The sequence below is a fragment of the Theropithecus gelada genome, chromosome X, assembly GCF_003255815.1.
Source record: "Theropithecus gelada isolate Dixy chromosome X, Tgel_1.0, whole genome shotgun sequence".
Taxonomy (NCBI): Eukaryota; Metazoa; Chordata; class Mammalia; order Primates; family Cercopithecidae; genus Theropithecus; species Theropithecus gelada.
Window position 1 is genome coordinate 85,341,827 of NC_037689.1, and position 24,724 is coordinate 85,366,550.

The 24,724-nt window shown below is 49.4% G+C and overlaps 1 protein-coding gene across 3 annotated transcripts in view; it reads right to left on the reverse strand.

The window, feature by feature from the left end:
- Positions 1-12,695: 12,695 nt before the first annotated feature.
- The window catches only part of STARD8 (StAR related lipid transfer domain containing 8), a 76,860-nt gene continuing 64,831 nt past the window's right edge, over positions 12,696-24,724 (reverse strand). For 2 of the 3 annotated variants that reach the window (XM_025371601.1, XM_025371602.1), the window contains 12 exons: positions 23,110-23,191; positions 22,062-22,125; positions 19,877-21,282; positions 19,108-19,281; positions 18,083-18,242; positions 17,395-17,593; positions 16,766-16,976; positions 16,352-16,466; positions 15,867-16,091; positions 14,676-14,893; positions 14,398-14,574; positions 12,696-14,215 (listed from right to left, as the gene is read on the reverse strand). In XM_025371601.1, the coding sequence (XP_025227386.1) occupies positions 14,098-14,215; positions 14,398-14,574; positions 14,676-14,893; positions 15,867-16,091; positions 16,352-16,466; positions 16,766-16,976; positions 17,395-17,593; positions 18,083-18,242; positions 19,108-19,281; positions 19,877-21,282; positions 22,062-22,125; positions 23,110-23,191 (3,149 nt within the window). In that variant the 3' untranslated portion in view covers positions 12,696-14,097. The remainder of the gene's footprint in view (positions 14,216-14,397; positions 14,575-14,675; positions 14,894-15,866; positions 16,092-16,351; positions 16,467-16,765; positions 16,977-17,394; positions 17,594-18,082; positions 18,243-19,107; positions 19,282-19,876; positions 21,283-22,061; positions 22,126-23,109; positions 23,192-24,724) is intronic. The other variant, XM_025371603.1, reaches the window with a different exon arrangement.

A 24,724-nucleotide genomic window follows, 5' to 3' on the forward strand; every position in this document is an offset into this window, starting at 1 on the left:
AGGAGGTGAGAGCCTCTCCCTGACATCCGAGTGGAAAGGAATGAAATGGGAACTAGGGTGCTGGAGACACTGGGGCAGAGGCTGGGTAGAGGAGATGCTGCAGGGATGGAGTAGACAGGACTTGACCAGTTCCTCATCAGGGCCTACATGGTCTGGTCCTACCTACCTCTTCCACCCCGTCTCCTACTGCTCTTCACTTGTTCCCTGCACTTCAAGCACACTGACTGCTCACCCTTGAAAATACTAATCATGTTCCCACTCCAGTGCCATTGCACATGCTCACTATTTAGATCTTTGCATAGCTGATGTCTTCTTCTCATTCAGGCCTTAGCTCAAATGTTACTCAGAGAAGGCCTCCCTGACCACCTGATTGAATAACCACTCAATCACTACTACTTCATCCTGCTTTGTTGCCTTCGGAGCTCTGGGAATAGTGGAAGGTAGCTTGTATGTGTGTTTATTTATCACATACCTCCCCAACTCATCCATCTACTAGAGGGGACTTGAAAAAAAGGTAGGAGCCTTGTCTGTCTTGTTCACCCCTGTATTCTCAGCATCTCAACACAGAGTCTGACATATAGAAAACATGCAATAATTACTTGTGGAATGGAAAAATGGATGGAAGCATGCATGCATAGGTTGTAGGGGAAGGCAAGAGGGAGTGAGGAGTTATGGTTGATTTGGGGATCTCAGCTGAGCAGCTGGAGAGATAAGGGCACCACCAACAGAGACAGAGCAGGGGAGCAAATTGTGTGTGGGATGAGCTTGGCTTGGGTCTGTTGAGCTTGGTATGCATGTGGGGCCTCCAGATGGAACTGCCCACTCATGTAGTGGGAAATACTGGCCTGAGCTCAAAGAGATGGAGACTGTGGGTAATGATGTGGGAGGCATCAGCACAGAGGCGTAAAACTGAAACAATGACTATCAACAAAGTCCTTAATGACCAAGGTGAAGCAGGGAGGAGAACAATAAAGAAGAACTTTGAGGAATTCCTGAGGTTGGGGCAAGGCTGAAGGAGAAGAGAAGTGACAGGAGGCAAGGAAAGAAGACCAATGGGGTTGTGATCAAAGAATTGAGACAAGGTCTTGGAGCGTGGAGGAAGGAAGGGTTCAAGAAAGAAGATATGGCCATGGGGCTAAATTCTCAAGGAGGAAGTAAAGTGAAAAACAATTCATTAGTTAGGGTGCAAAGAGGCCACTGGGATGTCTCAGGGCTGGGGAAGAGGTAGGTATGTCCAGTATGGTGGAGGCTGAGGCTGTGGGGGTCTGGGGAACAAGAGGGTAGATGGAACCTTGGATGCCAAGCATAAAATGATATACATAGTTACACACCCAAAGTGGAAGTGCACACCCCAAGCCATGCTTTTCTTTGAACACCCACTCTTTTTTAAAAAATATTTTTTATTTCAATAGTTTTAGGAATACACATGTTTTTTTGTTACATGGATGAATTGTATAGTGGTGAAGTCTAGGGTTTTAGTGCACTGATCACCCAAGTGGTGTTCATTGTACCCAATAGGTGGTTTTTCATTGCTCACTCATCCCACTCTCCCTATCTCTGAGTCTCCAATGTCTATTTTACCAATCTGTATGCCTTTGCATACCATAGCTTAGCTCCCACTTATAAGTGAGAACATGTGGCATTTGGTTTTCCATTCCTGAGTTACTTCACTTAGAATAATGGCCTCCAGTTCTATCCAAGTTGCCACAAAAGAATTTATTTCATTCCTTTTTATGGTTGCATAGTATTCCATTATATATATATATTTTTTTTCTTTTATTTTTCTTTATCTATTCATTGGTTGGTGGGCATTTACGTTGGTTCCATATCTTTGCAATTGTGAATTGTGCTGTGATATACATACATGTGCAGATGTCTTTTTGTTATAATGACTTCTTTTCCTTTGGGTAGATACCCAGTAGTGGAATTGCTGGATGGAATGGTAGATCTACTATTAGTTCTTTGAGAAATCTCCATACTGTTTTCTACAGAGGTTGTACTAATGTACCTTCCCACCAGCAGTGTATAAATGTTTCTTTTTCACCACAGCCACTCCAACATCTATTGTTTTTTTGTCTTTTCAGTAATGGCCGTTCTTGCAGGAGTAAGGAGTAAGGAGTAAGGTGGTATCTCACTGTGGTTTGAATTTGCATTTCCCTGATTATTAGTAACATAGACTTTTTAAATATGTTTGTTGGCCATTTGTATTTTTTTTTTTGTTTTTTTTTTTTGAGAAATCTTTATTTATGTCCTTTGCCCACATTTTAATGGGATTTTTTTTCTTGCTGATTTGGTTGAGTTTCTTGTAGATTTGGGATACTAGTCCTTTGTCAGATACACAGTTTGCAAATATTTTCTCTCCCATTCTGTGGGTTGTCTGTTTACTCTAATGATTATTTCTTTTGCTGTGCAGAAACTTTGTAGTTTAATAGGTCTCATTTATTTATTTTTGTTATTGTTACATTTGCATTTGGGGTCTTCATCACAAATTATTTGCCTAAGTTAATGTCAAGAAGAGTTTTTCCTAGGTTTTCTTCTAGAATATTTATGGTTTCAGGTCAGATTTAAATCCTTGATCCATCTTGAGTTGATTGTTTTTATAAGATGGGAGATAAGGATCTGCCTTCATTCTTCTACATGTGGCTTGCCAGTTTTCCCAGCTACATTTATTGAATATGATGTCCTTTCCCCAATTTATGTTTTTGTATGCTTAGTCAAAGATTAGTTGGTTGTAAGTATTTGGCTTTATTTCTTTTTTCTTGTTCTATTCCATTGATCTATGTAACTGCTTTTATGCCAGTACCATGCTGTTTTTGTTACTATAGCCTTGTAGCATAATTTGAAGTGTAGTATTCTGATACCTCCAGATTTATTCTGTTTGTTTAGCATTGCTTTGGCTATTTGGACTCTTTTCTGGTCCCATATAAATTTTAGGATAGTTTTTTCTATTCTGTGAAAAATAATGTTAGTATTATATTTTGATAGGAATTACAATCTGTAGATTGCTTTGGACAGCATAGTCATTTTCACTATATTGATTCTTCCAATCCATGAGCATAGACTGTATTTCCATTTGTTTTTGTCATCTATGATTTCTTTCAGCCGTGTTTTGTAGTTCTCCTTATAGATATCTTTCACTTCATTGGTTCATATATTTCTAGGTATTTTCTGTAGTTTTAGTTCTTAATTTGACTCTCAGCTTGGTCATTGTTGGTGTATAGCAGTGCTACTGGTTTGTATACATTGATTTTGTAACCTGAGAGTTTACTGAATTCATTTATCAACTCTAGGAGTCTTTTGGAAGAGTCTTTAGGGTGTTCTAGGTATAAAATCATATTATCAGCAAACAGAGATAGTTTGACTTCCTCTTTTCCAATTTGGATGCTCTTTATTTCTTTCTCTTGCCTGATTGCTCTGGCTATGACTTCTACATCCAGTCTTCTGTCCCCTAACCTGCCTTCCCTATTTCCATCCCATCCATGGGACCTCATCACACTTCCCAGAAGACCAGGAGCTGGATTACATATTATAGCAAACTTTGGAGTCAGATAAGCCAATCCATTTGCAGCTGTATTCGCATAACTCGCACTGAGTGTGTTGGAAGGACATGAAGGTTTCATCCATGTCATGCACCTGTGTAAACTGCTCCAGCTTTTTTATTAAAAATAGAAACAGGCTGGCCAGGCGTGGTGGCTCATGCCTGTAATCCTAGCACTTTGGGAGGCTAAGGCAGGGGAATCACCTAAGGTCAGGAGTTCTAGACCAGCCTGGCCAACATGGCAAAACCCCGTCTCTACTAAAAATACAAAAATTAGCCGGGCACAGTGGCACATGCCTGTAATCCCAGCTACTCAGGAGGCTAAGGCAGGAGAATCATTTGAAGCCGGGAAGCTGAGGTCTTAGCGAGCTGAGATCGTGCCACTGCACTCAAGCCTGGGTGACAGAGCAACACTCTTGTCTCAAAAATAAAAATAAAAATAAAAATAAAAATAAAATAAAATAGCAACAGACTGGAGTGCAGTGGGACAGTTATAGCTCACTGCATCCTCGAACTCCTGGACTCAAACAATCTTCTCACCTCAGCCACCCAGCTAGGACTATGGGTGTGTGCACCACATGTAGCTAATTAATTTTTTTTTTTTTGTAGAGACAGGGTCTCACTGTGTTGCCCAGGCTGGTCTCAAACTCCTGGACTCTGGTGATCTTGCTGCCCCAGTCTCCCAAATCGTTGTGATTACAGGCATGAGCCACTACCCTTGGCCTATGCTAGTTTTATTGAGGCTGACTTCTTCCTGGCAGTTGAGCACTGCCTCTCGGTTTCTGTTCACTAGGATGATTTTCTTTACATCTGGCCTTCCAAGGCCTGACACATTCTGTCTTCACACAGCTCATGTCTTCACCTACTTCACCTGTGTTAAATGTCACTTTCTCTATAATCACCCTATTAAAATGACAGAGAGCACTCCCAATCCCCCTTCCCTGCTTAATTTTTTTCTAAAGCACTTGTCACCTTGAAACACACTATGTCATTGAATTATGTTTGCTCATCCCTCTAGAATGCCAGCTCAATGAGGGTAGGGATTCTTATTTATTTTGTTCACTGCTCTATCCCTGGTATCTATAATAGTGCCTAGCACATAATATACACTCAGTAAATATTTGTTGAACCAATAACTGGCCCATTAGAAAGGACACCCTTGGATCTCAACAGACCTGGATTCCATCTTAGAACTGCCTCTTCCCTCCTAGTGACCTTGGGCAGTTCTCACTGATGGTCTATGTCTACTTTCTTTTCTTTTCTTCTTTCTTTCCTTTTTTCCTTCTTTCTTTTCCTTTTTTTTTTTTTTTCCGTTGAGACAGGGTCTCATTCTGTCACACAGGCCAGAGTACAGTGGTGCAATCATAGCTCACTGCAGCCTTAACCTTAGTAGCTAGGACTACAGGTGCCCGCCACCATGCCTGTTAATTCATTTTATGTTTTGTAGAGATGGGGTCTCGTTTTGTTGCCCAGGTTGGTCTCAAACTCCTAGGCTCAAGCGAGCCTCTTGCCTCCCAAAGCTCTGGGATTACAGGAGTGAGCCACTGTGCCTGGTCACATCCCCGTCTTCATTTGTTCAATCAGGAGATGAACTAGATAGTGAATCTCAACTTGGAGAGAAATTCTCCAACCCTAAGGGACCAGTGGGAGGAGGAAAGGAGACAGAAATTTTAGGGCTCTGTAGTGGAGAATGGCAAGATCTGAGGGATGGGGAAACTGAGGGAACGGGGGAAGGAACAAGATCTGGAAGACCGTGTGAAGGAAAAGGGGCAGAAACCAGAGAACACTGAGAAGACTTGGAGGCGGGAGCAGATGCTGGGGTTGAGTCCCAGCAGCTTCCTGTTGCCTGTGGCCCACCTTCCCACACAGAACAGCAGTGCCCCCTTGTGGGCCCTGCCAGGACCTGGCTGTTTTGGGGTTGACGCTTCCCCTCCACGCTCTAGCGCCAGCTTTCACAAGGGCTTTCTTTATTCCAACAATTTCTTCTAGTGCTTCCAAAATTGTGCACAACGGCAAGCCCAACATAGACAGCATCTCCTCCTTTGAGAACCTGCTGCTTCACATCTGTGTCTGGGTTATTGCCTGTGCCACTGATATAGTTAGACTTTGTGTCCCCACCCAAATCTCATCCTGAATTGTAATCCCCAGGTGTTTAGGGAGAGACCTGGTGGGAGGTGATTGGATCATGGAGGCAGTTTCCCCCATGCTGTTCTCATGATAGTGAGTAAATTCTCACGAGATATGATGGTTTTATAAGGCAGGTTTCCCTGCTCTTGCTCATTCTCTCTCACCTGCCATGTAAGACATGCGTCTTCCCCTTCTGCCATGATTGTAGATGCATTTTCCTCTTCTGCCATGATTGTAAGTTTCCTGAGGCCTCTCCAGCCATGCGGAACTGTGAGTCAATTAAACCTCTTTTCTTTATAAATTACCCGATCTCAGGTACATCATTATAGCAGTGTGAAAGCAGACTAATACAGCCACCTACCTGAGAACTTTTCTCAGGTGTGCATGCACACCTGCTTTGTGTCTGAGCACAGCCCCCATGACATGGTCTTCAGTGCCTATGCTGTGATGGCAGGGGCAGCACTGGGTGGGGTAGGAGGGGCTGGCCTATGTAGGGACTGAGCCCAAAAGGGACGGGATCCCTGGCCATAACCCTGGAGGGAAAGTTACATTTTGAAAACGTTCTAGAGTAGAGGGTGCAAACCAGTGGGCTATTCATGTGTGCCTGTTGAGCCTGCTGCATGTTATGTTAAAATTTTTTCACCAACATTTTACTTTTTATCTTTTTTTTTTTTTCAGAGACAGAATCTCTCTCTCTTGTCCAGGCTGGAGTGTAGTACTGTGATCCTACTCCCAGGCTCAAGCGATCCTCTTGCCTCAGCCTCCTGAGTAGCTGGGACTACAGGCACATGCCACCATACCCGGCTAATTTTTTTATTTTTTGTGGAGACGGAGTCTCACTGTGTTGCCCAGTCTGGTCTCGAACTCCTGGTCTCAAGCAATCTTCCCACTTCAGCCTCCCAAAGTGCTGAGATTACAGGCGTGAGCCATCACACCTGGCCACCAATATTTTAAAAGGGTAGATTTCACATGAAAATCTGGATTTGGGCAAACGTGGTCGTTCATGCCTATAGTCCCAGCACTTTGAGAGGCCAAGGTGAGAAGATTGCTTGAGCTCAGGAACTCGAAGCTAGCCTGGGAAACATGGTGAAATCCCATTTCTAAAAAAAATACAAAAATTAGCTGGGTGTGGTGGTGTGAGCCTGTAGTCCTAGCTACAGGAGGCTGAGGTGGGAGGATCACCTGAGCCCAGGAGGCAAAGGTTGCAGTGAATCGAGATCATACCACTGCACTCCAGCCTGGGTGACAGAGCCAGACCCTACCTCAAAAAAAAAAAAAAAAAAAAAAAAAAAAGAAATCCCAAAACCAAATCTGGATTTCTAGATTCCCTGGAAAAATCAGAAGATGTAGCTATCCACATCTGGACCCACATTCCCACCTATCCATAACGGATGAGAAGGGAATAGCTGCCGCCCCCTTTAGATGGGGTATGAACTCTGCAATCATTATGGTCTTTACCCAGTATGCTTTGCTTATCTGTGCTAACTGCCTGGTTCCTATAGGAATTTCAGTTTGAGATTCCCATAGTTTTCACGAAGAGAATGGACAGCATTGTTAAAATGAAACACAAGCCATCAGGGTCTGAGCAGTGGAAGATCTTGAAAGGAGAGTCTCAGAGGGGAAGAGCCTTAAAGTCAGAGACCAAGTAGTGATATAGCTTGGAGCCAGAGGAAGGTATGGCAGAACAGGCAACCTTTCTGTCCTCTTCCACAGACCCCTCTTCCCGAGATCATCTCTGCCTAAACCTAGCAGTGGGCGCTATACTGCATAACAAAAGAAGATGTGCAGTATTACTAACAAGACAAATAGCAAGTGATTTGCCACTTTGAAAGTACCCACCAAATGCTAGAAACAATCAAGTTGACTACTCATAACCTCCTCATAAGGTAGTATCATTCCCATTTTAAAGATAAGAAAACTGAAGTTCAGTGAGTATAAGTAAGCCCAGCAGCTATAATAGAAAGTGGTAATGCCTTTGAGCCCTGAGTCCCTGGTCTGCAGGGACTGAGGGGGAGTTCAAACATCTTCTGATTTGAATTCAGTTGAATGAAACTTATGTCATCATAATTAACCTCCTCACTTTATAGATCACTGGTTTTCAAAGTGTGGTGCCTGAACCAGTAGCATCACCATCACCTGACATCTTGTCAGAAATGCAAATTCTCAGGCTTCTCCCCAGACTGGTTGAATCAGAAACTCTGGGTGTGGGGCCTAGCAGCCCATGTTTTGACAGTCCACCAGGGTGATGCTGATGCTCACTGAAGTTTGAAGCCCACTGGAGGAGTTATGAGCACACACTCTGGTACGAGGCAGACTGGGTAACTAGCTATATGGTCACTTGGGTTACTAGCTACATGACTCCTTGAGAAGATGACAGAGTCACAGAGATAGTAAGTAATGGTGCTGAATTTGAATCCAGGCAGTCTGGCTCCAGAGCCCATCCTATACTCTCCTGATGTGATGATTCCTAACCTGGGCTTCCTGATTCCTGAGATGTGGCAAAGGTAGTGGTCTGCAAGCCATTTTTTTTTTTTTTTTAAATTTTCAAATGCCTAAAGGAAAGCAGGTTTTTATGTCCGGTGCCTGCAACTGCCCCAGATAACAAATTCTGATTGTTTCATGTAATGAATTCCCAAGAGCACCTTTGAATTTTGCTCTCTCCCCACCGACCCCAGGTTTTAAGTGATCCCATCAATAAAACAAACAAAAACATTCTTTAAATTTTTAAAAAACTTTTGTAGGTACATAGTAGGTATATATATTTATGGAGTAATCGAGATGTTTCGATACAGGCATGCATGGCATAGTAATTGCATGAGGATAAATGGGGTATCCATCACCTCAAGTTTTGATCCTTTGTGTTACAAACAATCCAATTATACTCTTTTAGTTATTTTTAAATGTACAATTTAGTTGTTATTGACTATAGTCACCGTGTTGTGCTACCAAATAGAGGTCTTATTCACTCTATTTTTTTTTTTTTTTTTTTTGGTACCCATTAGCCATCTCTACCTCCCCCCACCCACCCCCTTACTACCCTTTCCAGCCTCTGGTAACAGTAACCATCTTTCTGTATCCATGAGTTCAATTGTTTTGATTTTTAGATCCCACAAATAAGTGAGAACATGTGATGTTTGTCTTTTTGCGCCTTGCTTATTTCAGTTAATGTAATGATCTCCAGTCCCATCCACGTTGTTGTAAGTGACTGGATCTCATTCTTTTTTATGGCTGAGTAGTACTCCGTTGTGTATAGGTACCACATTTTCTTTATCTATTCATCTGTTGACGGACACTTAGGTTGCTTCCAAATCTTAGCTGTTGTTAATAGTGTTGCAGCAATTACGGGAGTCCATATATCTCTTCAATATGCTGATTTCCTTTATTTTGGGTATATACCTAGCAGGGGAATTGCGGAATCATATGGTAGCTCTATTTTTAGTTTTTTGAGGAACCTCCAAAGTGCCCTCCATAGTGGTTGTACTTAATTACATTCCCACCAACAGTGTACGAGGGTTCCCTTTTCTCCACATCATCACCAGCATTTGTTATTGCCTGTCTTTTATATATAAGCCATTTTAATCGGGGTGAGATGGTATCTCATTCTAGTTTTGATTTGCGTTTCTCTGATGATCAGTGATGTTGAGCACTTTTTCATATGCCTGTTTGCCGTTTTTATGTCTTCTTTTGAGAAATGTGTATTCAAATCTTTTGCCCATTTTGATTAGATTTTTTTTTCCTATAGATTTGTTTCAGCTCCTTGTATACTCTGTTTATTAATCCCTTATCAGATGGGTAGTTTGCAAATATTTTCTCCCATTCTGTCGGTTGTGTTTTCACTTTGTTGATTGTTTCCTTTGCTGTGCAGAAGCTTTTTAACTTGATGTTATCCCATTTGTCCATTTTTGCTTTGGTTACCTGGGCTTGTGGGTTATTACTGAAGAAATCTTTGCCCAGACCAACGTCCTGGAGAATTTCCCCAATGTTTTCTTGTAGTAGTTTCACAGTTTGAGACCTTAGATTTTCGTCTTTAATCCATTTTGATTTGACTTTTGTATATGGAGAGAGATAGGGGTCTCATTTCATTCCGCATATGGAGATCCAGTTTTCACAGCAGCATTTATTGAAGAGACTGTCTTTTCCCAAGTGTATGTCCTTGGCACCTTTGTCAAAAATGAGTTCATTGTAGATGTGTGGATTTGTTTCTGCATTCTCTATTCTGTTCCATTGGTGCTGTGACCCCTTGGTCAACTGCCATGGCAACAATGGCATCTGCTTTCCTCTCCACCTTGATGCACATGCAAGTTCAGCTGCCCCGAGCTATTCCATTCTGTTTCTTGAGTGAGGATGGGGACATAATGGGCAGGGGCCAAGCTGCCAGCTTCCTGACCAGTTCATCTGGCCCTAGATGAAGGGAAAAGTGTTTATTTGATTCCCTCCTTGGCACCTGGTGGGTAGCTAATATTCAGACCATGCTACTGATTGGCTCACAAGTGACTCTCTCCCCAGAAAGCATTGCATTGGTTGCCAGCCCCAAGCCACTTTCTGAGACTTTTTTCCCTATTGGCTGCAGCTTCATGCAATGGAGCCCCCATGCCCGTCTCTGAGTTCTACTGTTTGCCTTCGTTGTTGATAGCCCTGACTGCTGACCCCTCTCCATCACTGGGTGAAGGCCATAAGCTATTGAAGTTCCCTAGATCTCCATAGCCCCAACCCTATCCCCTGTGTAGCTCCATGTCAGACTGCCTTGGGCTTTCTTCCACCCATCTCCACACCCCCAGGCCTTGAGCAAGGAGCTCAGAAGCTTTGTTACATACAGGTGTAAAGCTCCTGGCAGTCCTTGCCATCATCTTTGTCTTTACCAGTATGTTCTGCTCCATCCACACTACTGGGGCCCACTTGCATGGTGCCATCCCCTCATGAAGTCTCCATTGCAACATGTTTCTTCATTGTCTTCACTGACAACAGGCAGATGCTGGCTGCTCATCTTTCTCCTGATGGGAGAAAAGCCCACCCACTCCTCCCCATCTTGGAGCTGGAGATCCCAGATGAGGGGACCAAGTTCTCCCTATGGAGTCTGACTGGCAGGAAAGACACAGGGCAGGCAGGGGGTTACCATATTTTGATGCCTGCTATGTGCAAGGCACTGTGCAACCACTTTCACAACTCTTGGCTCATTTAACCTTGACAACAACCTTACAAGATATAAATGATTCTTACCCTTATTTTCTGAGAGGGAAAAGAAATCAGAAATGTTAAATGTGCCACTTAAGGTCACACAGCCAGGAAATGATATAGCTAGATTTGAGCCTGGGTCTGACCACCATCTACCCTCAGTCACTCTGGCAACAGGGCGCTGGAGACTAGGAAACAATAATCAAAGCTCATAGGCAGATTGTTCGATTTCTATGCAGGATTCCCCTGCGACCTGGTTTCTTTGAGACAGTGGGTCAGGGAAAGCACAAGAGTAGAGACTACGGGCAGTGGGACTGGGAATTTGAAGGCACGTTCTCTGGCACCAGGGAAATGAAGCCTACTCAGGGTTGGCAGAGGTACACGACTCAGGGCTAGAAATGGCCAGGGGTGGTGCTTGCTTTGTGGGTGGGAACGAGAGGCCGGGGCAGCCTCATCATGAAACTCATTCCTACATCTAGAGGCACGGTGGAGTAGGCAGAGATGAGGGATGGGAGCCCTGCTTTACACATGAGGATGCTAAGGCCCAACAGAAGCTCTCCTACTTGGAGCTACCTCTTCCACACTGCCAGACACTGGGCGACTGGGTCAGGGTAGCAGAGTCCAGAGCTGCAAGGTTGGGGGAACTCTCTGGCCCTTCCAAGAGGATCCCTCCTCTTTATCCGTCTCCTAGCAACCATCATCTGAGTGCTGAGTCCCATCCTCTGTACCCTACCACCAACCTCCTTCCAAGAGAAGGTGGGCAGTGCCTGGGCCAGAAGGCCCCGATGCCTTCCTCAAGAACTACTGGCCAGAGCATCACGCTGGTATCCCTTAAGCCCAGCACTGCCGGAGTGATCTCCCAGCCCATACTCAGACACAAGGGGCCTCCATTTAGTTTTCCCAAAGGCAGGGGGCTGACTGGGTCCTTTGCTCTACCTCACTCACTTCCAGGGCTAGCCAAGACCCCTAGGTGGCAGCAGTGAAGAAAGGCCAAGGCATGTAGGGACAACTGAGCCCAAGACAGAATGAAGAAGGTGACAGAGCAGTGGGACTGGACAGGCACCTCACTGTTCAGGCCTGGTCGGAGTGCAGACTTGGGTGGTGCAACCTGAACACTTACCGAGACAGGCTTGTGGCAAGATATGACTGGCCTTGTTTGACCCATGAGGAGGTTGAGGTACCCAGAGAGCAGGGCTTGCTTGCCCAGGCTACTGAGAGCACTTCAGGTATGCAAAAGTCCAAAGCCTGGACTTTCTCTCTAGCTGCTCTTCGGAGCCTGGGATTTTATGGCCATGTAATATGGCAGAGGAAAGCCCCTTCCTTTGGGAAAGTCAAGACGAGAAAGTTTCTCTAGGCCCCTGGGCTTTGCTGGTCACTGGGGCCATACCAGAGGCTGCCTTGAGGCACTCAGACCTCTTAGGTTGGCTTACGGGTGGCACAGGGCCCCCTAAGCCTCCTGGGGCTGGGACTTCACTCTTCATTCAAGCTGTTTAGAAGGGGAAGGAATGGCCGCTTAGCCAGGCTCATCTCTCCCTAGGATGCCTGAGGTCATTCATGCTTGTGGCCAGGTCATGAGATGGGGTTTGCAGCTTCTGCTCAAGTTCTGGCTAACTTTCCACCCTTTCTCCGCGCACCCCCCACCCCACCCCACCATGCCTGGCCACAAATCCCTCTCCAAAGAGAAGAGCTGAGGCCCTCCCCGTTCTTCCTGTGGACTCACCCAAGACCTGTTGCCAGTAAGCTGGAACTCAGCAGAGGGTGGGGTGAATGCTCAATGCTCTGAGCCCTAACACTGAAGCCTCAGTCACAACCCCAGTCCCCAGTCCCTAGCCCATTGTCAGCAAAGACAGCCACACAGTTAAAGTGCATCTCTGGTAATGCTTTATTGATCTGAGGGATCCTGCTGCACCTGGCTCTCTACCTCTCCATTCTCATCTGAAATGCTCCTCAGGCCTTCCAGACCCTTGCCCCCACCAGAGATTATAATACACTCATGAGAATTGATATATATGTGTGTCTGTGCAAACGCGTGTGTGTGTGTATATATATGTATATATATATACACGTGTGTGTGTATCTATATAAACACATATATACACACACACACACATATATATATATATATATAAACTGTACAGTATTTACAGGTACAAATAAAATAGGCTTGAAAATTACAGTGGTGGTTGGGACCCATCTCATTTCAGTTTACTCAGCAGATAGAAAAATAAAGCACCAGTGGCCTTTGAATGGCATTTGAATTTCCATGTGAGCAAAGATGGCTGGCCAGTGGGACAGAACAGGTTTGGCTTAAGCTCCAGCTGGCTAAGATAGGCTCTTCCATCTGTCTGGCCCACGGGCCAGGTCTCTGCTTGAGAAAGGGACTGTTATGTTAGCCCACTACCATAAGCAAAAGAGACGATGACACAGACCCTTGTCTCTTAACCACACTCTGCTTTTGCTTGGCCTGGGCAGTGGCAGTGTGTGGACAAAGGCTACACAGGACCCCATGGGGTGGCAGATAAAGTGTGAAATCCAAGTCAGGGAAAACTGGTTTCATTGGCGTCTTGAGACTTGAGAAAGGAAGCTTCTCCACCCTCACATCCCAATCTATGCCAAATCGTCATGTCGCTTATTAGGGGCCTGTCAGTGCCCACTCTTAACTCAGCCCCTTAAAATTCAGCATCATATTTACACAAATGAAACAGCTCATGGTGATTGGGGCTGCCCTGCGCTCCACCCCTGTGCCCATTCACTCCAGTCCAATTCCTCTGAAAAAGACACTTCAGGGCCAGTGTTGGCCCCAAAGGCAGGACCAGAACCTCCTGTCCAATCTCAAAAGCACCCTTGCAGGAAACAAGACGGCTTGCCCTCTCAGTCTGGCAGAGAGCTGGGATCACACACTGTTGTCGACCTCTTTGCCCCTGCAGGTGGGGAGCTGTGGAGGCTTCAGGCCAAGTGGCGGCCTCACAGGCAGGTGGCTGGCGGCAGTAGTCTTGCTACTCATGTGATTCTCTTCTCTTTTCGGGAGAGTAGAATACAGGGTTGGGGGTGAAGGGGGAGTAGAGTTGCCTAAATTCTCTTTTTCTCCCCTCTACGTGCAGAGGAGCTTTAGGAAAGGGGACAGGACAGGCAGCTGGAGCCACCTGGGCCTGGCTCTGCTCCTGACAGCAGCACCCAGGGGGCTGCTCTGCTCTTATTCCCCCTCACTCTTTTGGTGCCCAGGGGGCCTGAGTGGTGCCACCCTGGGACCAGCCCAAGGCTCACAGTTTTGTCTCAGGGCCCACTGCCTGCAGGGTGGGGAAGGAGTCCCGGATCTTTGCCACTTCCATGGCACACAGGTGCCCAAAGACTTTGTTGTACCAATCAGGAGAACGACCCCTAGGGAAGTAGAAGAAACCAGGCATGAGCAATGTGTTTTTCCCTGGAGCCCTCACCAGGGAGAAGGAAGAAAGGACTTGTCCCAGCCCCAGGGATCAACAGCATGGGGCAAAAAGGAGGGGCAGAGGCAGGGGAAGGGGTCAAGGCCAAGGGGGTCGAGCAGGCTGTCCCAGGCCTGGTACCTGAGGTCAGCCCGGCAGATGTGTGTGAGCCGAGAGCGGCCCAAGCCACAAGGCTCCATGAGGTACTGGGACGTGAGCATGAGGGCCCGCACACCCGACTCTGGCACAGGTTGCTCAGGATCCAGGGACTGGGAGACAAGCAGGCAACCCCCACGAGGCAGGTCAGAGCGCCACATCCTATTGGAGAAAGGACACGTAGGCTCAGATTCCTACTGCTGGTTTCCACCCCACTTCTCGGGCCCCCCAAGCACAGCAGGGTAGCAGCTGCGGCCCCTCACCGAAGCACCACAAAGTCGCGGCAGGGATGGGGTGCCATGCTGTCGGTGACATAGTGGTACAGCTCCACACCCGGCATCAGGGCTTCCAGCACCTGGGCCCGCAGCAGATCCTCATCCCAGAGGGCCCGCTCCCGGAGAACACGATGCAGCACCACAGCTGGGGGGGCTGCCACCTCTGTGGACGCCTTCCACAGCCGCAGGGGGTGCCCGTCCGGTGCCTGTGAGCCACAGGAGTGGGGATGGGGGTAGCTGTCAGGGCTGGAGAACTCTGACTCCAGCCCTAAGTCCGGGCCTCAAACCGCAGCGCCTGAGGTTTAATAGGGTAGGCTCCAGAGCTCCTCTGCTAACCCTGGCCAGACTGAGACAGTGCTCCCATGCTGCCTGCCCTCTCTCTCTCTTTTCTGGATGTCTGCTTTTCAGTCTGTTAGACAGCATAAAGAGATGATGGGGCACACATTCCCAGAGGCCTCTCAGGCCCTACCATGATGGGCACAGTGCTTGGAGGTGCAGGAAGATGGTGATTGTCAAGGAGCTCGCCATCTAGCACAGGCAGTAAAACACATGCACAACAAAAGCTGCCACTTACAGAGCCTTTTGTATGTACCAGGCACTCACCCTGATCCTACATAGGAGGTTTTGTTATGACCGTTTTTTACACAGGACACTTCAGGCTTGCAATCTTACTCAGAATCCACGTCCAAGAAAGAGCATGACCAGTGCCCAGAGGGGAACAGAGAGAAATCCCCTCCATCCTGGGGCATGACAGAAGGTTCTGAATGGAGGAGGAACACATTGCATTGTCGCTAAAGGTGCCTCGGAAAATGTAATGCTCAGGGTCAGGGCAGTCCAGGTAGCAGGACGGCACGAAGGTGCAAAATGCAAGGATTCAGTTGGACTGTGGGGCAGGGAGAGATGGGAGTTGAGGCTATCAAAGCAGCATCGTATCTGGAATGGGGCTTTTGGAAGGTCATTCTGGCAGGTGGTTCCTGAGAGAGTTCCCTTGGTCTCATTTGGTTCTTGATTCCTTAAGGTACTTTCTTGACTCTCTGACATTCTCCAAGGACAAGGCCGAGGCACAGCAAGACTTGGGGGACAGCTCCTCCCCGGCTCCTTCCTTTGGGTTCCCTGACTCCCCTTGCCTGCACCATGCTCTCCCAGCCCCATAGCAGCCACCCGTGGTGTGGTACTCACCTTCCTGCAAGCCAGCTCCGTGTGCTGGGGCCCTGGCACGCTCATCCAGCCCTTGAAGCGCTCAGCAGCATCACGCAGCAGGTCCTGGATGCTCTCCTCCATGTAGAGGCTCAGGCTTACCCCTGCAGCTTGGGCCTGACGCAGCTCAGCCAGGGCTGGGCCGGGAGGGCTGAGCTCAGCTGCACTGTAGGAGCTGCACAGCTGCAGCACCATGTCCTGGGGCACCTGAGAGGGCACACACACACTGGGCTGCAGCTCCAGAGAGCAGGAGACCCCATGGGGTCTGTCAGGTTCACGTTAAGGGCAGTAGAGAGGTGCAGCTACCACAGCAAGGTAGATGAGAAACATTGTGGAGGAAGAGTTGGGGGTATAAGCTTGAGGGGTATGTGTCAAATTGGGTCCTATCCCTGACTTGGGGCACCGAGGTCAGGCCTGATGCTTCCCCCAGGTCTGGTAAGTAGGCACCATGGCCTGAGGTTACTCACCTGGAAAAGTTTCTTGCAGTCACTGATCATGTGCGACAGGCCCTGGGTGGCTGCCATGTTGTCACTCAGGTCCCTAGGGCCTGGCCTACCAACGAGGCTGCGTTTGCTCTTGATCCTAGATGGGGCAGGAGGTGGTGAGAGGAGAGATGGCACAAGGGCACAAGACAAGATGACAGACAGGCTGCCTTGTAGCTGCCAGGAAGCCACTTTGCCAAACTTGGCCACAAAGCAACCTGCTGCCTTTTGGAAGGCCCTGCTCCACAGATCCCACCAGCCCAGGGTCCCTGAGGAGTCAGGCTCACTCCTTGCGGTGAGGACGAGACACAGCAGTGCCAGTCATCAAAAGCCAAAAGTCCAATGGGGCCCAAATTGTCTGGACCTGGCCCGGCCCTGACATGCCGTGCCCCGTTTCACCTGGGAGAGGGGCTCTCCTTCTTAGAGACATTGAGGTGGAAGATGGAGGGCGCCAGGCACACTGCCAGGTTGCCTGCTGTCATCTGGTTTTCCTCGGCAGAGGCAATGTCACTTAAGAAGTAGAGCAGAGTCTGTAGCACCTCTCGGTTCTCATCGGGGAGCAGCAAGGTGGCGGCTTGTGCTGCTGCCAACCACTGATCCTTGGGGAGGACTGTGAGGAAGCAATGGAAGAAGAGCCTTCCTTACTTCCCCAGAGGCCTTAGCAGCCAGCCTCCTGCTTCCAAGAGGGCAAAAGGCACAGAAGTCCCGAGGGGAGCGGCGAGAGGGAAGGGAAAAGTTCAGTTCTGTGAGGTCTCTGGGTGCTTGATCTAGCTTTATTACTAACACAGTGTAACCTTAGGTAGTTTCCCTTTCTCCCCTCAGGGCCTCAGTCTACCCTTCCATATAATGGGTTTGGGGAAGCAGAATGGTCTCTCTGCAAGGGCCTTTTCAACTCCAGACAGTAACTGTTCCAATCAGCTCACAGGTCCAGCTACATTTGCCTGCACCAGGCTTGTCTTCCACAAGGCCTGGGATTCAGGGAGGTTGAGAATGGGGCAGGTTGTTGGGGATAGGAGTGGGTGACTCACGCTGGTAGATCTGGAGGAAAGTGGTGGTGAGCTTGCTGGTGAAGATGGGCTCAGGCAGGTCCCGGAAATACTGCTTTAGCAGGTCAGCCACGTCGTAGGCTGACTGGCCCTCATAGCAGACGTTGTCAGGCGAGGTCTCATTCATTTGGCGCAGGTTCTGGATCCTGGACTTGACCCCAGACTTGCGGAAGATGCCTACCTGGTCCATGCAAGGGAGGGAGGGAGGGAAGAAGACATGCGTGAGTAGGAGGGAGAATGTGAGGCCAGTCCTGGACTGGGTGTCAGGAGCTTAGGCCACCCCAGAGACTTCAAAGCCTATCAGGCCTCCTGAGGGGCAGGGTAGGAGACAAATGGGAAAACCAAAGAGAAGGAATTTTACAGCTTCAGAACAAAAAAGAAAAGATGCTTTTGTGGAGATGAGTAGGAAAAGGTGGATCTAGGCAAATTCAGGCTCCCAGAAGATAAGGACTATGGAGCCTGGGCCGGAAAGAAGGTAGTACAGAGCTGGGCCTAAGGAGTAGAAAGGAGTTTCATCCTTGCTGGTCCTTGCTGAGAACAGCAAAGGCCGCTGGTGGACCAGCCCAAGTGAGGGGGAAGGCCAGAGCAGTTCCTCTCCCCAGCTCCTCAGCCTTCGGCCCAATGCCCACCCCTGCACCATCTCCCCACAGGCTGCCCCACAAGGGCTCACTTGGTCCAGGCACTGGCTGCGCAAGTAGCGCATGGCTTGCTGAATGCTCTGTGGCAGTGGCTGGCCCGTGCGCTGCACATGGATGAGGGGTGGCACCCCAAATACGTGCTGTCCCCGGTAGTCTGGGGTCTTGTTTCTCCTCATGAACTTGGGCATTGACCTGTTTGGGAGAATGACAAGTGATCAGATAGGGAGAACACAGTTTGGAGACTCTGCCTGCAGTCTTAGAGGATCAGGTGGGGTGAAGAGGGTAAGGCACACACCACTGTCCCAGAGTCAACACTCATTGAGCACCTGCTTTGGGCGCAGCCCCAGGGAGTCACAGAGGAGCACAGAGAGCTCTCAGTCTGGCCAAGGAGATAACTGTGTCAATAGGCAGTAACAACTCATGTGGCCAGTAGGAGGCCAAGAACTTAGGGGAAGACCCATTGAGGGAGGGGAACTGTACCTAGTGAGTTAGGGAAGGCTTCAGAGAGGATGTGGTAACTCAGCAGGCTCTTGAGGGATAGGAAGGCATTGTCCCAGAGGAGAAATGGGGAAAATGCATTACAGGCAGAGAGCACAGCACAAACAAAGGCAAAGAGGCAGGAAAAGGATCATAGCACGTTCACGGAAGGATGACTGGTCCCACTGGTCTGTAAGGTGGGGTTGCTTAGGAGGGGTAGGCTAAAGAGCCAGAAGGATGGAGCGGGACCAGAACAGGAAGCAGTCATGGTGGGAGGGAATCTGGACAATGGGAAGCCAGAGAAAAGTGTTTATCTGGAGAATGACAACCACACCTGCATTTTAGGACAATCTCACTAGTTGCAGTACGGAGGTTGGGATGGAGAAGACACAGCTGGAGGACTTCAGGTCCTCTGCCTCATACCCAGCCTTACCAAGCCCCTCCAGCCTCCTGGCATATCACACTGCTCCCCTGGCCTGTGGGCCCTGCCTGCCTGCACCCACCTCCTGGGCTGACCCTGCCTGGGGCCGTGGACCTGAGTCGGCAGTTTCCCACCCTCCGTAGCCCAGGAGCCACTCACCAGACCCAGCCCTGCTTGTGGGGCACAGTGTACTTCTCCATGAAGGCAGTAAGCCGCAGCAGTGAGCCCTTGTGCAGGAGGTTGATCTGGCCTGCAAACTGCCGGTTGATCTCCAGCGACTCTGAGTTGAGGCTGGGCCGATGGGAGTTCTGGAAGCTATGCCAGCGGAGCTTCCTGGTGGGGGGCGGTGAGAGGGGTGGAGAGGCCCAGAGGAGCAGGTTTGGCTAAACCTTAGAAAAGGTGTGTGTTATTCTGGTCCCCTTTTTTCTCTCCAAAGAAAACATGCAGGGAGTTGCGACCACTTTCAGGGCTGCTGCTGAGGCCCCAGGGTGGAAAAAGCTTGGACTCAGCTTCTTAGGGGCCAGGAAGTTCTTGGGGAGGGTGGCACAGAGCTCAGGCCCATCTAGTGCCAATAAGCAGTGAAGCCCCCTGCCCATTCCAAAACTACCGTGGAGGGGCTGCTCCAAGAAACTCTGAATGGGCAAACCTGGGGACCAGAGACCGTCTCCTCTAGCATCCTCCCTCACTTTACAGATGAGGAAACTGAGGTCCAATGAGGAGAGCATCATTTCCTCAAGGCCACAGAAGAGGCAGGTTCTGGACCTAACTTTCTGGATTCCCAACTCCTGTACTCTATTCTCCTGAGCTGGCTGTGAGGGGATAACGCAGCCCCCAAGCACTTAGCCCTGGGTCTCATGACTGAGAAATCAGCTGCAGAGACAGAGAACAGGAGTCCCTGCGTCCACCCCATCCCAACCCAAACTCTCACCTGCAGGGTCTGGTAAGTGAGGCCCCAACACCTGAATCGCGCCGTTCACGGGGCATTGATGCCTGGAGTCCAGCCAGGGGCCCCACAGCCTCAGCCTCATTCATGGAGTTCCCACTACTGTCAAGTTCGCTGGAGGAGGCCACAGTATCAGAAATGGAGTGTCCTTCTTCCACAGACAGGCTAGAGGCAAAGGTGGGTTCCCCGCCTGAATGTGCCTCCTGCTCACTGTCCTGGGCTGGGGCCGGGGCCGGGGCCTCAGTCTCTTCCTGTGCCAGTGGCTCAGCCTCAGCTGGAGCCTGAGCTGGAGCCAGGACTGCTGGCTGGACTTCAGCCTGGGCCCAGGCTGGGGACTCTCCATGGGCCAGAACCTCCATCTGGCTGAGAGCCTCAGCTTGGCATTTGACCTCAACTGTGGCTATTTGTACTGATGAAGTGGCCTCCTCCTCTTCCTCATCTCCAGGCCCCAGGTCTGAGTACATGGCCCGAGACCACAGCTCTACTCGTTGCTGTAGCCCCCACACGTGCTGGAGGATGTCGTCTAGGTGAGCATAGCTGCCCCCACTCTCCTCATCATCTTCATCTTCAGCCTCGACCCCAACCATTACAGGCTCAGCTGGGTACAGCTCAGGTAAGTTGTCATACGTGCTGGCATGGCTGCCCGTTGAGCCACAGGAGCCCCGGCGCCCCTCACAGCCCCACCGCCTGCCTGACTGCCAGTCTGCCAGGCGGTGTCCGTCCTCAGGACACAGGCTCTCAATGGACAGGGAGCGAGGGAATGTGCCTGGTTTGTGGTCCCCAGGCACATGCACCAGGCAATCACCCCGGTGTATCCGCTGAGGATGCCGGAACAAGGCCACAGGCCAAGCCTCCCAGGCCTTCCGAGTGTTGGCACCACTGCCACCGGCTGAAGTGGCGGCCCAGTTCTTGGCCCTGTAAAATCCGGCTGAGAGGAAGCCACGACAACTGCGGAAAGATGAGGCTTTGGAGACCTTCTCTGAGGCGGCTGGACTACGTTCGGGCTCTGCTTGCTGGCTGCCACTCTTTTCCTTCCACCTCAGAGACTCCAGGTGCTTGAGGAAGCTACGGTTACGATGGCGCTTCTTGGCTTTGTCCTGGGGACCCTCCTGGCCCTGGGTGGGGCTGAGGAAGGGCCGGTCACTCAAGCTGGGGGCACAGCCTGGCAAGGGCAAGACTACTGGCTCGGGTGGTAGGCTCACGGTGATGACTGGCAGAGAGGTGGCACTAAGCTCGGTGAGAACGCTCTCACAGCTTGAGGTCACTGGCAGGCCAGGGCTCGGTGGGGCCAACAGATCAGAGGACCCCATAGGAGACCAGCACTTACTTTCCTGCTGGAAGGCCCAGTGGCTACTGATGGTACACTGCTCTTCCTCTTCTGAGTTTTCATTCTGGGAAAGGCACTGCAGGGTCAGGTCAGAGAAGCCCAGGCCACAAGTCCTTGCTTGTACTCCACTCTCTGCTTCCAAACTCTTGGGGGACTCTGAGATGAAGGGCCCTGCTTTCTGGCTGAGAACATGGCCTAGGTGGGTAGAGCTAGCTCTGGGAGTGCCAGAGGAAGCCAGGAGTCACAGACAGAGCCCAGATGTATGGTAATGGTAATGGTCAAGTAACTAATCTAACCCCCCTTCCAATTTTACAGATAGGGAACAAACCCACAAACCAGAAGCCACTTGCCCAAGGTCAATGACATACATTAAGTCAGTGACAGACCTTCCCAAGCTCTGGGCTGTAGTCTTAGATTAGAATCACAACAGGGGTGGATGGAATTTCAGATTTTCTAGTTCATCTCCTTCTTTGCAAAATGGGGAAACTGAGGCCCAGAAGGGAAGAGGTTTCCCTGAGGTCCCTCAGCAATCAGTGGCAGAGCTGAGACCAGGCCCCATGGGCCTCCTGTCTCACAGCCCAGGGCTTTGGTAACTTGGCTGCCCCACCTGACTACAGGTCTCTGGTATAGAAAGCCCCAGAAAAAAAAAAGCAAGAAAGTGAGTTCCCAGGAAAGAATGGGGTCATAGATCTCCTCCATCTCTACCCCTAGCTGGGGAAAGGTACTGCTCTGGACATCTCAGACTCCTGGGATACTAGAGCTAGTTTTACAAATGGTTTACGTACGCCCTGGGTTTCCTTATGGCGCCACAAGACCACAGACCCGTTCTTTGCCATGACTCACCTGCTTGCTTTGAAAATGAACCTCCAGTTTCATCGAGGCACAATTGTTCAAGGTCATCAGCCTCCTGTAATAAAGTGGAAGTGTCCACCCAAGGTGGACATCCCCAAAGCCTGGCAGAGCCTACCAAGATGCACCCACCACTTCACATGCCCAAGCCATCAAAACTTCTCGCAAACTCCAATATTCCTAAGGTTTAAGAACCAGAGACAATGCTCCAAGATTATGGCCTCTGCCCTCCAGGAGCTTACAGAGAGTGGAAATAAACCCTACAGAAATGGGACATGTTCAAAGACAGAGCAGACAGAAGGCACAGCAGACAAACACAGGGAGAGACAAGCAACCTCCATGAAGGAGGGATGCAGTCAGAGAAGGCATCTTGGAGGACGCAAGTGGGATTTTGAGAGTGAGAGACACAGGGACTCTTACCCAAGCTTACACAGGACACTGTAGGTATACAGTCAGCAAACAGATCAGTGGGCATGAGACCAGTGGGGCTAAGGCTAATGAACCGGCTTGCAAAGGGCTTTGGGTTGTATGCTAAAAAGTCTGCATTTTTATCCTTAGGCAGTGACAAATTTTAAGCAGAAAGAACAACCATTTGGAGCTGTTACAATGCTGAGGCTGGTGGATCTAGATGGATCTGGGAGTGGGGTGAGGGAAGGGGGAGAGGGGAGGGGAGAGATGGGTTATCAAGACTAAGGCCAGTTAGGCTGAAGCCTTGTGATCGATCCAAGGAGAAGCCATGGCTTGGCCTCAAACAAGGGCCAAGCTCTTGTAAGTAGAGAGGGACTGAAGCAGAGGAATATTTGGAGGCTTTAACTTTAGGAGAAAAGAAACAAGGCCAGATCTTGGCTTTCTAGCTAGAGTGACTGGGTGGTTGAGGGTATCACAAACACAAAGAACAGAATGAGCAATGTGACCGCAGAAGATAAGCTTTGTTAGTAAGCTGGGCTCCTCCTCTGTTAGAGGGTACAAGGGATGTTTTTTCCCACGAGGAAGCTTCAAGCCGGGCCTTTGGTTTCCCAGGCCTGACCCTCAGCCCACCTACCTACACAGGGCCCCCAAAGAGTCCTCGTCCAGAAAACCGTGGTTTTTCTTCACAGAGCCAATATCCAGGGGAAACAAACCTTCTGTATGGCAGAGAGAAGCAAAGATGAGTCCAGTAGTATATCACAAACTCAGCCTCAGCAGCCCTTGAGCTGGAGGGGAACGGCCAGGAAGGAGGGGGAGCAGGAAGACAAGAGGCAAAGCAGAAGGGAAAAACGTCAGGAATAAAGGAGGGTGCCCAGGGAGTTCAGGGGAAGGGTCTGGGAGAGGCCTAGAGGGCTGAGCTGGACCCAAGAATTCTGTCAGTCAGTGAGGCAGGTCTATGGGAGATAGCAGGCCCAAGACCCCAGGTGACTGCCAAGAGCCCAACATGGGTTCCCCCATCCCCCTTTGAATCCTGGGCTGCTCAGGCAGGGAAACTTCTCCTTGGCCCAAGGTGAACCTGGGGGAGTAGGGCAGGAGCAAGGACAGAAGGGACAGGACAGCACAGTAGCCAAACAATACCTTGCATCCCCCTGTGTCCCAGAGCAGTAGGAGCCCACTCCCTGGGACTTAGGGAGGGGAGAGGGGAAAGAAAGGAGTTGGGGGAATGGAAGAGAGAATCTGAGAAGTCTCACAGCTCTCTACCTTACTGGTGAAGCAAGCCCATTTGTTCCTTTACTCATTCAACTAATGAGTATCCAATTGAGCATCTACTTTGTGCTAGGCACTTGAGCAAACCATACAGCATACAACAGTGAACACAACAAAAATGGTTCCTGCCTTCATGGAGTTTACGCTCTTAAAGGAAACAGATAAGCAACGACACTTAAAACCAAGATGGTGCAGTTACAAATGTCATGGAAGACATCAGCCAGCATGATAGTGTAAAGGGAGGCTGGTAGGGGTGGCGGCTGCTTGTAGAGAGGTGGTCAGCAGAGAGCTTTCTGAAGCAGTGACATCTGAGCTGAGTCTTGAAAGATGAGAAGCAGCCAGCTGTGCAAGGAAACTGCAAAGAGAGTTCCAGGCAGGAGGAACATCAGCATCAAGGCTCTGAAGAGGGAAAAAGCTTGGTGTGAGCAAGTATAGAGAGGAGCCCTGTGAACAAAGGTAAGAGTAATCAATGGAGGTTGGAGAATGCAGTGTGACAGGCCAGAACAGAGCGTCTGTGTGTATTTCATTCTGAGTGTGCTGGAAGGCCATCGGAGGGCTTGGAGCAGGACTGATAGTCACGCCTATGGCCAACAAGAGCCCTCCAGCTGCAGTGTAGAGATGAGAGTGCAAGAGCACAGGAAGCTGCTGTACTAGCCCAGGTGAGCCGTGACACTGGGTCACACCAGGCTGTGGCAGTGGAGATAGTAAGAAGTGGATTGATTCAAGATACGTTCTGGAGGGAAAAGGTCTTGCTGAAAGGTTAAACATAGGAGATGGGAACAAGGAGGAATTAAATTAAGGATGACTCCTGGGTATGGCGCTTGAGTAAGTGGGTAAATGGTGGTACCATCAGGAGTTGGTTTTAGACCTGTTTAATCCGAGACACCCATCAGACATCAGAGTAGAGAGATTGAATTGGCAGCTGTGAATATATGAATCTGGAGCTTGGGGATGAGGTCTGGACATTTGGAAGTCATCAGAAT